The 13476-nt window shown below is 35.6% G+C and overlaps 1 protein-coding gene across 33 annotated transcripts in view; it reads right to left on the bottom strand.

Moving 5' to 3' along the window:
• Positions 1–13476, bottom strand: part of CNTN1 (contactin 1) — a 347842-nt gene that overhangs the window by 153290 nt on the left and 181076 nt on the right. For 25 of the 33 annotated variants that reach the window (XM_070619408.1, XM_070619429.1, XM_070619422.1 and 22 more), the window contains one exon: positions 907–1045. In XM_070619408.1, the coding sequence (XP_070475509.1) occupies positions 907–970 (64 nt within the window). In that variant the 5' untranslated portion in view covers positions 971–1045. Of the gene's footprint in view, positions 1–906; positions 1046–3918; positions 4026–13476 lie in introns of all 33 variants that reach the window. The other 8 variants (XM_070619421.1, XM_070619423.1, XM_070619417.1 and 5 more) reach the window with 2 other exon arrangements.

Genomic DNA, 13476 nt, shown 5'->3' with positions numbered 1-13476 from the left:
GAAATATAGTATTTGTCTTAAAACTAGAGTAATCTTTTTCTTTTTTGGTGAGGAAGATTGACCCTGAATTAACATCTGTTGCCAATCTTCCTCTTTTTGCTTGAGGAAGATTTGCCCTGAGCTAACATCTGTGCCAATCTTCCTCTATTTTGTATGTGGGATGCTGCCACAGCATGGCTTGATAAGTGGTGTGTGTGTTCATGCCTGGGATCCAAACCCACGAACCCGGGCCGCTAAAGCAGAGCATGCTGAACTTAACCCCTATGCCACTGGGCCAGCCCCTAACATTCTTAAAACTGCTTTGGTATTCTTAATGTCCCTGCACACACTGTATATTATTTTAAATTGTTTTTCATAAAATTGACCAGCCAGTATAAAAAATTAAAATGTAATAACTTGCAAATAAATAAAGAACAAAGTAACAAATGCTAAAAACCCATTACTTTCTAATTACTTTACTACATTTTACTTTTATTTATGCTATTGAGGTTATTTAAGTCTATTTTATCTATATGGTGAAAATATTTATAATGGTGAGCTGTTGCATATCTTTTCCAACACCACATTAAATGATGTCAAGTTGAAATTGGCCATAGTAGGAACATTTACTCCCTGGAAATTGACAAATGCTATACAGGAGGGCTTATTTTTTTCCTCCCAGAGATGCAGATTTTAAACATTTATCAGCACACCACTGCATAAGATTAAAATCTTATTTGTGAAATCTTAATTGAAAGTAAAAATAAAAGAAAATAGGGTCAACTTTGACGTATTAATTTACTTGTCTGGCCTAAGTGTCAAAAGAAAATATTAATTCTAACTTCATATCCCAGATTTAATGAAGTGAACACACATATTGATTATATTGACATAATTTGTGGAGACTATGTAAAGGATATTTCTTACCTGATAGACAGGTTGTAAAAGATATTATCACAAGCAACTGACTGACCAGCAACCACATTTTCATCTTGTGTTCAGTAGAGGTTAGGTTCAATTTTCCAAAAAAGCTTTAGATTTATGGCAGTTGGATAATATTTAACACCTGTATCAAGAAAAGAAGGAGGAAAGAAAAGAACCGGCAAGAGAAGAAAAAAGCAAAGAAAAGAAAAAAAAGAAGCATAGGGAAAGGAAAGGTAAATGTTCATCATTTGAGGTCACAGCATTATCAATTCTATTTTATTTTATGTTCCTTGATTACAGAATAAATTTTAGTTTATTTAAAAACATTTGTAAACACTATGTTGTATGAAAAGAGTAGATTCAGTATCAGGGCTTCAGCTGCCTTCCAGTATTGACAATTTGACTATGAGCAAGTCACTCAATTGGTATGTTTCAGGTTTTCGTTTTTTGGGTTTTTTTAAAGGGAAGAGAGTGAGAAATATTTTATTTTATTATTTTTTGCTGTTACTGGGAAAGATTCACCCTGAGGTAATATCTGTTGCCAGTCTTTCTCTGTCTTTTTTTCCTCCCCAGAGGCCCAGTACAACTGTTGTATATTCTAGTTGTAAGTCCTTCTAGTTTTTCTATGTGAGCCACTGCCACAGCATGGCTACTGACAGAGAGTCTTGTGGTTCCATGACTAGGAACCCAACCTGGGCCACCAAGGGAGAGTGCCCTGAACTTTAACTACTAGGCCATCAGGGCTGGCTCTCAGTTTTTAAGTCTCTAACAATTGAGTATAGTAATACCGTTTCTACAAATAGCACAGTTGCAAACATTTCAATATCAATGATTTTAATTGAAGATTAAATTTATTTGAAGGGCTGGTAGATTCAATTAAAGACATGTTTGTATAAGAGCTCTATAAACTCATTGACATTATCCAAGGGTGATAGGTTAGTATTACCTGTTGGTGGCTTGTGGCATCTTTTTGCCAGAAATGCTAATTTTTAAATGTTAAAATATACTGATTAATAATAAACTCGTTCCCGTTCCCCTCCTTCACTTCTTTCATTTATTCATTCAACAAAATGCAAATAATTGCTTCTTATATGTCGGCAATGGAGAATCTGGGGTCAAATCTTCACAAGTTGGAGACCCATCTTGAAGGACAAGAAGATAACATTACTAATATAAACTAAGCTACAAAACCATGCAGCAGTCTAATGAAAATATCTTGCTTTTATAAATTTTGCAAAAACTTATGACTATGTGATTACATTGGTGAGGTTTCACCCAGGGCCTTGGAACAGCCTCGTGTAAGTGAGAGGTCCAATGACTCAAGTTTCAATCATCTCGTGATAAATCCACCTCTGTGACCAAGTGTATAGGTAAAGGAATCAAAAAGAAAGACATAGCTTGCTTGCCCATAAGAAGTTTACATGTCAATGGAAACACATATGTGTACACAAGTCAGTGCAATGAGAAAGGTGTTTGGATCTATATGCTATTAAACTTGAAAACGTATTAATCACTTTAAATAAAAGCCTTGTAAAATACATCATGGTGGGATTGGGGGTCTGACGTGGTAGGCAGGGCGTCACAGTGGAAGCATTGCACTCTTAGATCTAAGCCGTTTGGTGGCCTCAGAACCCACCTACTTCTTACTGGAACTCCTTGACAGCAACATGTCCCAGGACATTAGAGAGAGACCTCTGCAAATGGGACACCATAGGAATTTCAATTTGAAAAGACATTAAATCATGTTTTCTAAGAATATATAATAGCACAGAAAAATCTCATGACACAGAATTGAGTGTAAAATATAAATTAAGATAGAGCATGAAAGCAATTCTGAAAGGAAAATACCTAATGTTATAAATCTCAGTATAAAAGTATATTTAAACATTGTCTAAAACAGCAAAAATAAATTGGTACTGATTTTTTGCATTGTTGTAACATGCTAAAAGAAAAACATTGGATCCTACTTATTTTTTTTCATTGTAATGGATTTTAAGGCGATTTTCCCCCCACAATTTCCCAGAATTCTACCTTTGCAGTGACTAGTAAAAATATTTAGTGGTGCTATGTGGGTCAGGATAAACATATTTTTTCCTTTTTGGTGTATAGATTATTCTGCAGCAAAAATCATTTATTTCTAGAAAAAGTTGAGTTGAATTCTTGGAGAAAACATAGTGGATATAGGTCAAATTAGCAACAGGAAATATTTAAAATATCTTTGCAAGAGAAAAGATATTCAACATATAATTTTTAAATGCCAGGATTTTTTCTAACCAATTTCTTTCTTTTGAACATAGGCAAGAAGGTGAGAACTACACATCTGCATAGATTGTATTGTCTGGACTTTTAATTTTAATTTAATTTAATTTCTTTTATTAAGCAGGACTGATCAGAGAGAAAAATATGCAGGTAAATAAAGGTGAAGAATGAAGAAAAATTCCTTCAGGAGGCAGGGAAATCAATTAAATATCTATGGAAGGATTTTTAGCTTTTTATTTGATGATGTATGGTATCATCAGTATCTAAATATAGACTGAAATGAAAATTATTGAAACCTATACACATTGTTCATGTCCCTAAAAGTTTGTCTCAAAAAATGAACATTTAAGCCCTTTCTTGACCTGTTGGCTTCTAATTCCTGTCACTGAGTTATGCACACTAATTAGGATGAGTTCCTTTGATGAGAAGGAAAGTAGAAAAAGCAAACAGCGAAACGATGCCAGAACTGTTATGTCAGACAATCATTTTTGCAAAGATTAACTTAGATAATATATGTGTAAACATTTTTCAGATTGTAAAGCATATACAGTTTAATGTGACAGTAATTATTGGATTTTAAATAGCTCTAATTTACCAATTCATAAACTGTTATAATTCAAGAACTCTAAATAATAAAGATATTCAACTTTAAGAGCAAGGGATGCTGCTGCACTTTTGGTATTGAGTGTAAAGAAGGAGCATTGACTAGACAGAAAGAGAATCTGGTAAAAAGAGGTAAAAACGAAGAATAATTACCGTGAGAGTATTCTTTAGATTTTTGATTTTGATGAATTACATAAGTGAGATTTTGGTCTTTTTATCTCACTGACTTTACAGGTAGTCTGGAAAAGAGGAGAGCAGGTCTAAAGGCAGATTAGCTGTGTCCGCACAGAGCAAGTGGTTTCAGGAAGTTGAAAACAAAATACATAAGAATTTTCTAGGTTAAGGATGTTACTTAACATTTCCTTCCCAGATAACAACCACAGTATATGGGAACGTGCGGCAAGGCATACTCAAAAAAGATCAGGGAAGTCAGCCAGATCTTGTCTGAAGTTTGGCTCAACCATTCTTTAGCTTGCAACTTTGGGCAAGTTACTCAACCTCTGACTCAAATTTTCCTCATGTACAAAATTTGGAAAGAATGCCTAATTCATAGGGCTACCGAAGGGTTGCATAAGACTGTGCATGTGAAATGTTCACTACAAAAGTATTCAATAAATATTACCTTATTATTCTACTGGGCCATAGCCCATCAGGCCACGGGACATGTCTCCTGTTCACTAAGTGTCTAATGCCTCATACATGGAAGTCATTCGATATATATTTAACTAATAAATGAAGGAATGAATGGACCACTCTATAATTGTATTCCAAAGCACTTGCCATAAACAAACTGATATTTAACTTTAATTCCTTAAAATAAGGATAGGATGGTGACAATAGGTAATAAGGAATGTCTCTGATTGGGGCTTTGGTCTTTGTTAGAGATTATTGCTGCTTGTAATATATCCTAGAAGAGGACATTCACTCTAGAGAGGATATTCTAAGTAGCAATATTTTAACACATTTTTTTAACATGCACTTTACTGAGTGTTGTTGGAAGTCTCTGTCTTCCGATCCGAATAGGCACAGTCGAGTCAGAAAGAAAAGTTTTTCATTATTTTGAGCCTCTCTGTGTCATACGACGCTATCTTTTCCTTCACCCCAAAATATTGCCTTTTTCAATAGGACAGTGAGTCATCACCCTGGCAGCATGTAATTTATTTCATTTAATGGGTTTCTTGCTGTTCCAGCATAAAAGCATCTTTCATGTCTTGCTCACACATTTGTTTTCTGCTGGTGATTTGTCCTATGGTGTCACCAGTTATCCCATCATTTGTGAGTCGATGATCACATGCCCTCAGCAGTGCACTAGAGGAGAGAGGAAGCAAGGTTGAGTCCATTCCTGCTTAGGCAGGAGAAAATGCTCTCCTTATTTCTCCCTTGAGGACATACCATTCAGTAATTCACAGCCAGCTCCCCAGCTGCTATGGGCCTGAAAGTATTGCAGCAAATGAAGTGGCAGAGGAAGAAAATAAACAACTCTGACAAAGTTGTGCCAGTTATAGGAGCAGACGTTATTTTTTCTCAATAACCAAATTAACTGAGTGTGCAGAAACAGGAACACGGGGATACATTCCTATCCCCAAGGCTGTGCTGTGCTGGCCAGCTCCTGAACTCACTGGCCTTTGGAGCCCTGTGGTCTCTCATCCTCCCAGCCTAGGCCTTACACCAGATACTGCAGATGCTGCATCCCACAACCCATCACAGCTCTACAGGTATCTAGTGACTGGGGTATCCCTAATATGTACTGGCACTTTATTAATTTCCAAGAGAATTTAATTCCAAGAGAATTTAACTTCTCTTCTCCAGCATTCTTTACTAAACTCTTACTCATACATTAAAACAACAACAACAAAAATATCGTAAGACAATCTAGTGTGACACCTTCTCTTCCTTCGTCCTTCTTTCTTTTGACACTCGTCTTTCTCCCCACCTCTCTCTCTTTACTTTAAACAATGCTAAGGTTCTCCTTTGAGAAATTTGGTCCATGTATAGATATACGTTTTTCTGCTGGACAGACATCATCCAGCTCTTCTTATGTTTTGCTCTGTCATAGGATAACCCCAATAAATTATTCAAAAAAGCTTCGACAATACATTAGCAAGCATTTACCCACTAACGACTACTCACAAAGTATTTACTACTGCTATATAATGAAAGAATGTTCCATTAAGACCAATAAAATTAAAATGTTATTGAACTGATGGTTATACAATCATTTACATTGACAGAAAACAAGATCTTAGAAATATTGATAAAATATTAATATATACTAGTAAATGGTCACATCTCTATTTTAGAAGGAAAAAAAGATTTTTTTGGAACATCAGGAATCTATCCTAATCTACCCTCAACACAGCTCATGAAAGGCCATGTTAAAAACACTATTTAACCTAAAATTTTACTTACAGTGCTCATCACTCTGCTCTGATTCTGAAGAACATTTGATATAAAGTTCTATTTCCAGGAAATAGAAGAAGCTTGTTAGAGTTGAGCACAGATTAGTCTAAGTGAAAAGATGCCAGTGTCGCCTACTCTATATTTTAAAACCAGCAGACATTTTATCCTCAGACTCCATCTGAAATTCTGCCTCTGCTGTACAAGTCACTCAATCACCCTGGGGTGTCAGCCACTCAGGCTGTAAAATGAAAACCCAAGAATACTAATCATGAATGTGTATGGATATATGTGTCGTGTGTGTGTGTGCAAGCAAAAGCCCTTTAACATATGAATATTATAGAAGTCAAAACACTAAAGTTGAATAAATGAAATTTTCCAGAAATAAAATTAGTTTTAAATTTAAAATATGCTAATTCTTTGGAAAGGGGATACTATATATTTTAAAATGCTAGTCTATTTAGAAATGTATATATACTGTACATTAAGACTTTCATATCAATATTATATCTCTCCAGTTAATTTTCAGATTATTAAATATAATTTAAACATCGATGACACAACACCGTCTAGGTGAATAATTGTATGCTTTATATGTTCTTCTCCAGCCTCACTTTGACTTCTTTAAACTCTATCATCCAATTATTATTGTCTCAGTTTAATAGTTTTACTGCAAAGTCATTAACAATGTTTTAGCAACTTACTGCTGTGATCAAATATATTTAGTAAAAATTTCTGAAGAATGTGCTGTTCTAAGCCTAGGAATAACAGTACACACTCAAGGAAAACACATCATTTTCTGAAAATGATTATAAACAGTATCCTTCTTTTCCAGAATAGGCATACACTGCTCAGCTACCAGGTGGAGTGTGGGGGTCTTCAGACTGCAGCCACCTCAGCTGGAAGCAGCCTGCCACTTGACTGTGCGTGAAGAATATGCAAAAAAAGGAGCAATAGACTACATTCCAAAACATTTCAATAAATGTAACATCATCAGACTGTGAAATATGTAATGAGTTGGAGGCTGCTGAGCGAAAAAATATCTGAAGACTTCTTGAAGATATGAGTATTAATTGAGTGCTGACTGCACAGCCTGCATTTTACAGAACTGACTGTTCACATTTTTAGATAATTGGATTTCTGATTAAATTAATTACTTATTTATTTTTAAGATGATGTAATGCATGCAGAGAAACTTAAAAATAGTGGAACCCCATTTGTGATATTTATAGCACATATTCCTCACAGGCTAATTTAAGCCCATAAAGTCACACAAGACTATAACTGATGGAGTTAGCTTTATTTGTTGGGATAGTTTCAGGAAACCATCACTTTTAGGTGGTAGAAAAAATAGAAAGCCTCGCATATATTTTGTCCTACGTTTCAGGAGTGTATGTATGTGTGGTTAGGTACCTCTCGAAGTTTGAGAAAGCACAGACAGGCCCTGCTGATTCCAAACCATCTCCCCCATGGAACTGACATGGTGCTAACCTTACACAATCATTTTGCTTGAAATTACAAAAATGAAATGCTAATGGAAAAATGGAAATAGCAATAATAAGCAAATCAGGCAATATGATTTCTTGACTATTTGCAATTCCAAGAATTACTGATTCAGTCAGTGAACAAGGGAGGGGCTGTTTATCAAGCAGGATTTAAAACTCATACATATATTTGTGAGATTCCACTCAACCTCCTTCCCATCAGTATATTAACAAGAACCAGTTTATTACTCAAGGGCAAAGCCATATTTTATTATACTTTGAATCACCACAATCTAGTGCTGGGTTTGGCAAAGAATTGCTGCTCAAAACATCAGATGAATATTGAATGAAAGATAAAACATGGCAGGTGAGTTTTAGTAGGAGATGGGGAGTGGAAATAATAATTTCTCTGGTGTCAATGATTTACATGAAGGATTAGGGTGCACAGAACTGAAAGGAGCCAGATGATGAATGAGACGACTGGAGGTAACGAGGTGACCTCAGATACATGAGGACAGTGTAAAGGACCAATACCATGCATATGTGCTAACAATTTTACAAACTACTGATATGTGTATTATCTCATCTGATCCTGCCAAATCTCTATGAGATTTTTAGAGATAGACTGAGTTATGGGGATCATGTGGATTGCCCAAAGACACACAGCTAGTAGCAGAACCCATGTTTGAATCCTATTCCAAACAAATTTAAATCCTGCATTTTTATTGTTTAATTTTTTAAAAATATACTTAGAATCTGTTCTTGATCTAGATCACAAGAAAGGGTATTTTGTATATTCAATGATTAACATATTTTTCAAAACGCTAAGTCAGTGTTTCCAAAAGTATGGTCTAAGGGCCACCTATTTTAACAGTATTTGGTGTGCTTATTAATAAAATAGATTTATCAGCAACTCCCAAGAATAATTAGAGTCTCAGGGGGAATTGCCTGAGCATCTGCATTTTAATCAAGCTTTCCAGGTAATTGTAGACATACTGAAGTTCAAGAATGATTGTAGTAAGTGTTTTAAGTGAAGGTTGGAATATTTCCACCACTCACAGAGAATATACAGATGTGTTCTGAATTCATTAGGCCACATCTTTAGGCTGTGAACTCTAAAAATCAGAAGACAGGCAACATTTAATAATCTACCTCTCAAAATTATGTCTGTACTATAGTTTGTTGTGGCATTTGGTCTGGGTGAGAATTGAATATCCTCTACGTCTGCATCTGATTTACTTTACTATATCATAATGAACAAGGCATTTTGATATATTGCTTCGACAAATACCTGGAAGGTTTCCTATTTTTAAATGAGCCTCTCTTGTTTCACTATAACGGCAGGACTGAAAGTTCTATTAACTTCTCTCATTCCCCCACTGCAGTTCAAACTGATCTGAGATCGCTGGACTACTACAAAGAAATGTGCCCTGTGATATCTTGCCTGTGAATCCTATCTAAAAATCCAAAGTAGGATTTAATAAGTCTTTGACAGCAGAAAAAAATTCCCATGCCAGCAAGACAGAACTTTCAAACTTCTTTCCCCTTTGCTCTCCCACACATGCACAAAACACAAGAGCTGTGAAGAAAAGATACCAGGTTGAAATGCTCACTCAATTTATACTGGGAGTTTTAAAGACTTCCTGGGCCGTAATCTCCCCTTTGTATGGCTTTATTCCTCTATGGAAATAACCGTGTTTAATAAAATGGCTTCACTGCTACTGCTCTTCTGCTCTGAGGATTCACTCTAAGCCATTTTCCCTATTGCAGTTGCAAAGGCCCAGGATGTTAGCAGCTGTTCCTCACTACAGAGTATCTGTCTGTGCTGTGCATAAAAGAGCAGGTATTTATTCTACCTCACCATCTAAAGGTACATAGAATTTCTTACTGTCTTCTGACAAGAGACTCACCCATGATCAAAGAACAAGCTCGATGATCTTGTAACTCCTATTAGCTGCTGTTCAGGTTACGAGAGATACCACACAGAAGGCACATTCCTACTGAAAGACTGCAATGTAATCCTTGACGTTCTATTTTTTAAATAACAGGGAAAAGTCACTGACTATAGGTCATATATTAGAACTGAAATGGATGAGTTATGTCTACCCAAATAATTTAGGCCCTTCTTCCTAGAAATAGCAGAAGAGAATTATTTTTGAAATTTTCTTCAATTCAATTAAAACAATTCAATTTATTTTTGAAACATGTATAAAAGGATATCATTGAGCATTGTGCAATTTAATCAGACATCGGTTTTTATTGCATGCTTTTCAAAGACCAAGAAATTTGTTTCATTTTCTTTGAAGAATATGAAATAAAATAATCATATAAAGGTAGCTGGATGGTAATTTTTAACTATTCATGAGTTTATTCCATACACATTTATGAAGTATCTACCAAGCTGAGACATTTTGTAGCAGCAGAGTATTGATAAACCAAAAAATATGTTCAGTGAGAGACTTTCTAGATTCGAAACACCTAAGGGGTAGATTGCCCCATTCCTTTTTCTATACCCCATATTGCCTAATATGATGCCTTACACATTGAAGATATTCAATTTAACATCTGTTGAATAAATGTATTGAGTAATTATTAAAAGCAAATCATTGGTCTATATTTGACTGACATCTCTGCAAGCAGGAGGAAGTGGTAATAGTGAAAGCATAAAGTAGGAAAGTAAAGGTCAAATTCAGAGAACTCTGAAGAATTTTGTAAGGCCAGGGCATACACTCATGGGGGCATTTGAGAAAGGTAAGTGAGGAGAAAAGTGTAGTCAAACTATGGGACCTGAAATGCCATGTGTTGAACTTTTGGTTTTTTCCACAGGCAGTGGGTGAGTTTCCACTGCTGAACTGTTCTGCAGGAAAAAAATCATCATAACATTTAATCCTAAATACTTTGGTTGACAAATGCTCTGTTCTTCAGGCTCCTTTTCAACGGTCCATTACCAGAACAGATATTAGGGAAACTCCCTAACTCCTGCATCCTGATGCCCTCACAGCATCAAGGTTTCCGATTTAGAGTGACAACATGGTCTTGTGCTGTACAGAGAACTTTATCCCTTTATATGTGAGTTTGTAGCAAAGTTTAATTAAATTGCTGATAAGGCAGGAGTGGATATAACCCTCTATTTACATAAAATTACAGAATAAAGATGTGGGTTATCCAAAAACTGAAATCTATATGAAAGGGTTCATAGCTTCTGAAAATAACTTTATTCTCTCTTATGTAATTATTTCTTTGTATCAAACCCAAGTGTCATCAATCAGCAAATAATTATTGAGTACCTGCTATGTGAAAAGCCCCACACAAGCCCCAGTTGGTAATAGAAGCAGAGGCAAATTCTCAAGCTTCTCAAGCTTGGAGTCTAGACTGGCACAAGCATCAGAACAATCTCAATGGATCTACTTTTGATGCCCACTATCAAGAGCGACCTTTGCCTATGCATTGATTATTTTAATAAACGTACCCAAATATCTGAAGCTTAGTGAATAATATAAAATTCAATTTGATCTTCAGAAAATTTAACTCTCTTGTACTCTCTGCCTCAAAATTTATCAGTGATATACAATGATTTCATAATTCACTCAACAAAAATCTACTGAGTATCTATTTTATGTGTTAGGCATTATGCTAGATTATAGAAATTAAAAAAGAAGGTTATAGAAATTAAAAAATCAATTAAAAAGTCCTTATCTTAGTAGTTAAGATACTCACACTCCATCATCTCTCAACATGCAAGCCAGGTTCTGCTCTAGAAGCTTAAGTATTAACTCAAATAATCTTCCTATGAGCCAAGGATGTGGCTACTATTATTAACCTAAGTTTATGGATGAGAAAACAAAAATCTCTCTTATATTTCAAGAACTAGATCAAGCTTTTTCTTTATAGGAAAAGCTGTCTCTGACAATCTTCTATGAGGTCCTTTCCCTTGTCTAAACTCTTGGAGCAGTTATTTGACTCATTCACTGATTCTTTATTATTATGTTCTTGCTTATCTTTCAAATGCAAGGCCACTTCCAACTGAATATAGAGACACTAGATTAGAAAACATATTTGAAGACAATTTCAGAGGTTGAGAAAAAAAGTATTTTAAAGAAGTGGTTTCTTTGCCAAAATTTGTTATTTCTGATAGGTTTTGATGGCTTACGAAGATAATAAGTAGAGCAGAATATCTGACTATGAAACTATCTTAGAAAATCTGGACATATGGTCACAGCATTTTAGATTTTTGTATTATCAGAAGGCACTCAGGGGCCAGCCCTATGCATAGTGGTTGGGTTCAGTCCGCTCTACTTCATCATTCCAGGTTCGCGGGCTCAGATCCCAGGCAGGGACCTATATCACTCCTCATCCATGCTGAGGTGGTGACCCACATATAAAGTGGAGAAAGATTGCCACAGATGTTAGCTCAGGGTTAATCTTTCCCAAGCAAAAAAAAAAAAAAAAAAAAGGAAGATTGGCAACAGATGTTAGCTCAAGGCTAATCTTCCTCAGCAAAAAATTAAAAGCAAAAGCAAAAACACACAGCAGTGAGATTGAGAGACAAGAACATGGACAGAGGATATAGTCATAACTGATTCACATGGCTAGTTTGCTCTGGGAAAGTTATTTCAGCATTTGTCAAATGGGAATAATAATAGGTAATTGTAAGAATTATGTGAAAAATGTACATAAGATATCTCTTAGTTTTTCATCACCACCAACTGGACTGTAAGTTGCCTAAGAAAAAGAACATGCCTTATACATATCTTCATATTCCTATTGGGGCTTAAATACTTTGCACAGAGTGTGTGATCAATAAATATATGTGTGTGCATGTGTGTATGAGTTTGTGTGTATGTGTGTTTAATGCCACAGAAGATTCAGGTGTCAAAGAAGAAAGCTGATAATTGAAAGAAAAGGCACTTGAGAATGGCTATGCACCTGCCTTCATTTAGAACTCTTAAAGCACAAGAATCACTATTGAAGAGTTAACAATGATTTGAGGATAATTCCATGCCTTTCTACACTTGGGAGGAATAATATGATACCACTTCTGTTCCCAGATCTAAGGACTTCTCTAATTCAGTGCGGTTGCCAATACAATTCACAAAGTAGATATGTATAATCAGTAATTTACTTAACAAATGTAGAAACAGTTATACAGGTAACTTTATTTGTTTTAAAATATTTAAATGTCTATCATGTACACTGTGTAAGGTCCTAGAGATTCAATGGACCCAGGATGTATGATCTTTAGCTTCAAGTGGGTTATGGACCAGTGAGAAACAAACACTGGTCGGAAGTAGGAGAAGAGGGAAAGGAAGGCGTTCATGGATGAGTCCTTCTCTCTTGGCTTGCTCACTGAACTAGAAGATGCTGCCATTCAGCAAAAGGACGTAGGGTTTTGGTGGGAAAGTGAGGTGACCAAGAACTTAGTTTTGAACATTTTAGATCTGAGGTGCTCATTAGACATCCAAGTGGAGATATCAAGTAAATATTTGAACAAATGAGACCAGAATTTGGAGGCCATATAGGGGTTGGGAATAGGTGTGTGAAAGTGATCTGCATAGGATAATATTTGAAGCCCAGTAGTAACTAGAACCTCCTAATCAATTGCTTTATACTAGGTAGAAATGAAAGGAAGACAAGTGAAGAAGCAGAAATATAAACCTGGAAAGATTTTCCCCCATCATGGCCCTCTCACCAACAAAAAACATAAAATAAGGGAAGAAAGCAGTGACAGCTGTATCTATTGGCAGGCGCCCTGCCACTCTTTGCTTTCTTGCCAGAATCACTGACTTTCTTTAGAAGCTTAAAAGAAATACTTTTGGGTTTTGTTCTAAAG

This window comes from Equus przewalskii, chromosome 5, assembly GCF_037783145.1.
Source record: "Equus przewalskii isolate Varuska chromosome 5, EquPr2, whole genome shotgun sequence".
Taxonomy (NCBI): domain Eukaryota; kingdom Metazoa; phylum Chordata; class Mammalia; order Perissodactyla; family Equidae; genus Equus; species Equus przewalskii.
The sequence above is the reverse complement of the archived record's forward strand: the minus strand, read 5'-3'. Positions and strand labels throughout refer to the sequence as shown.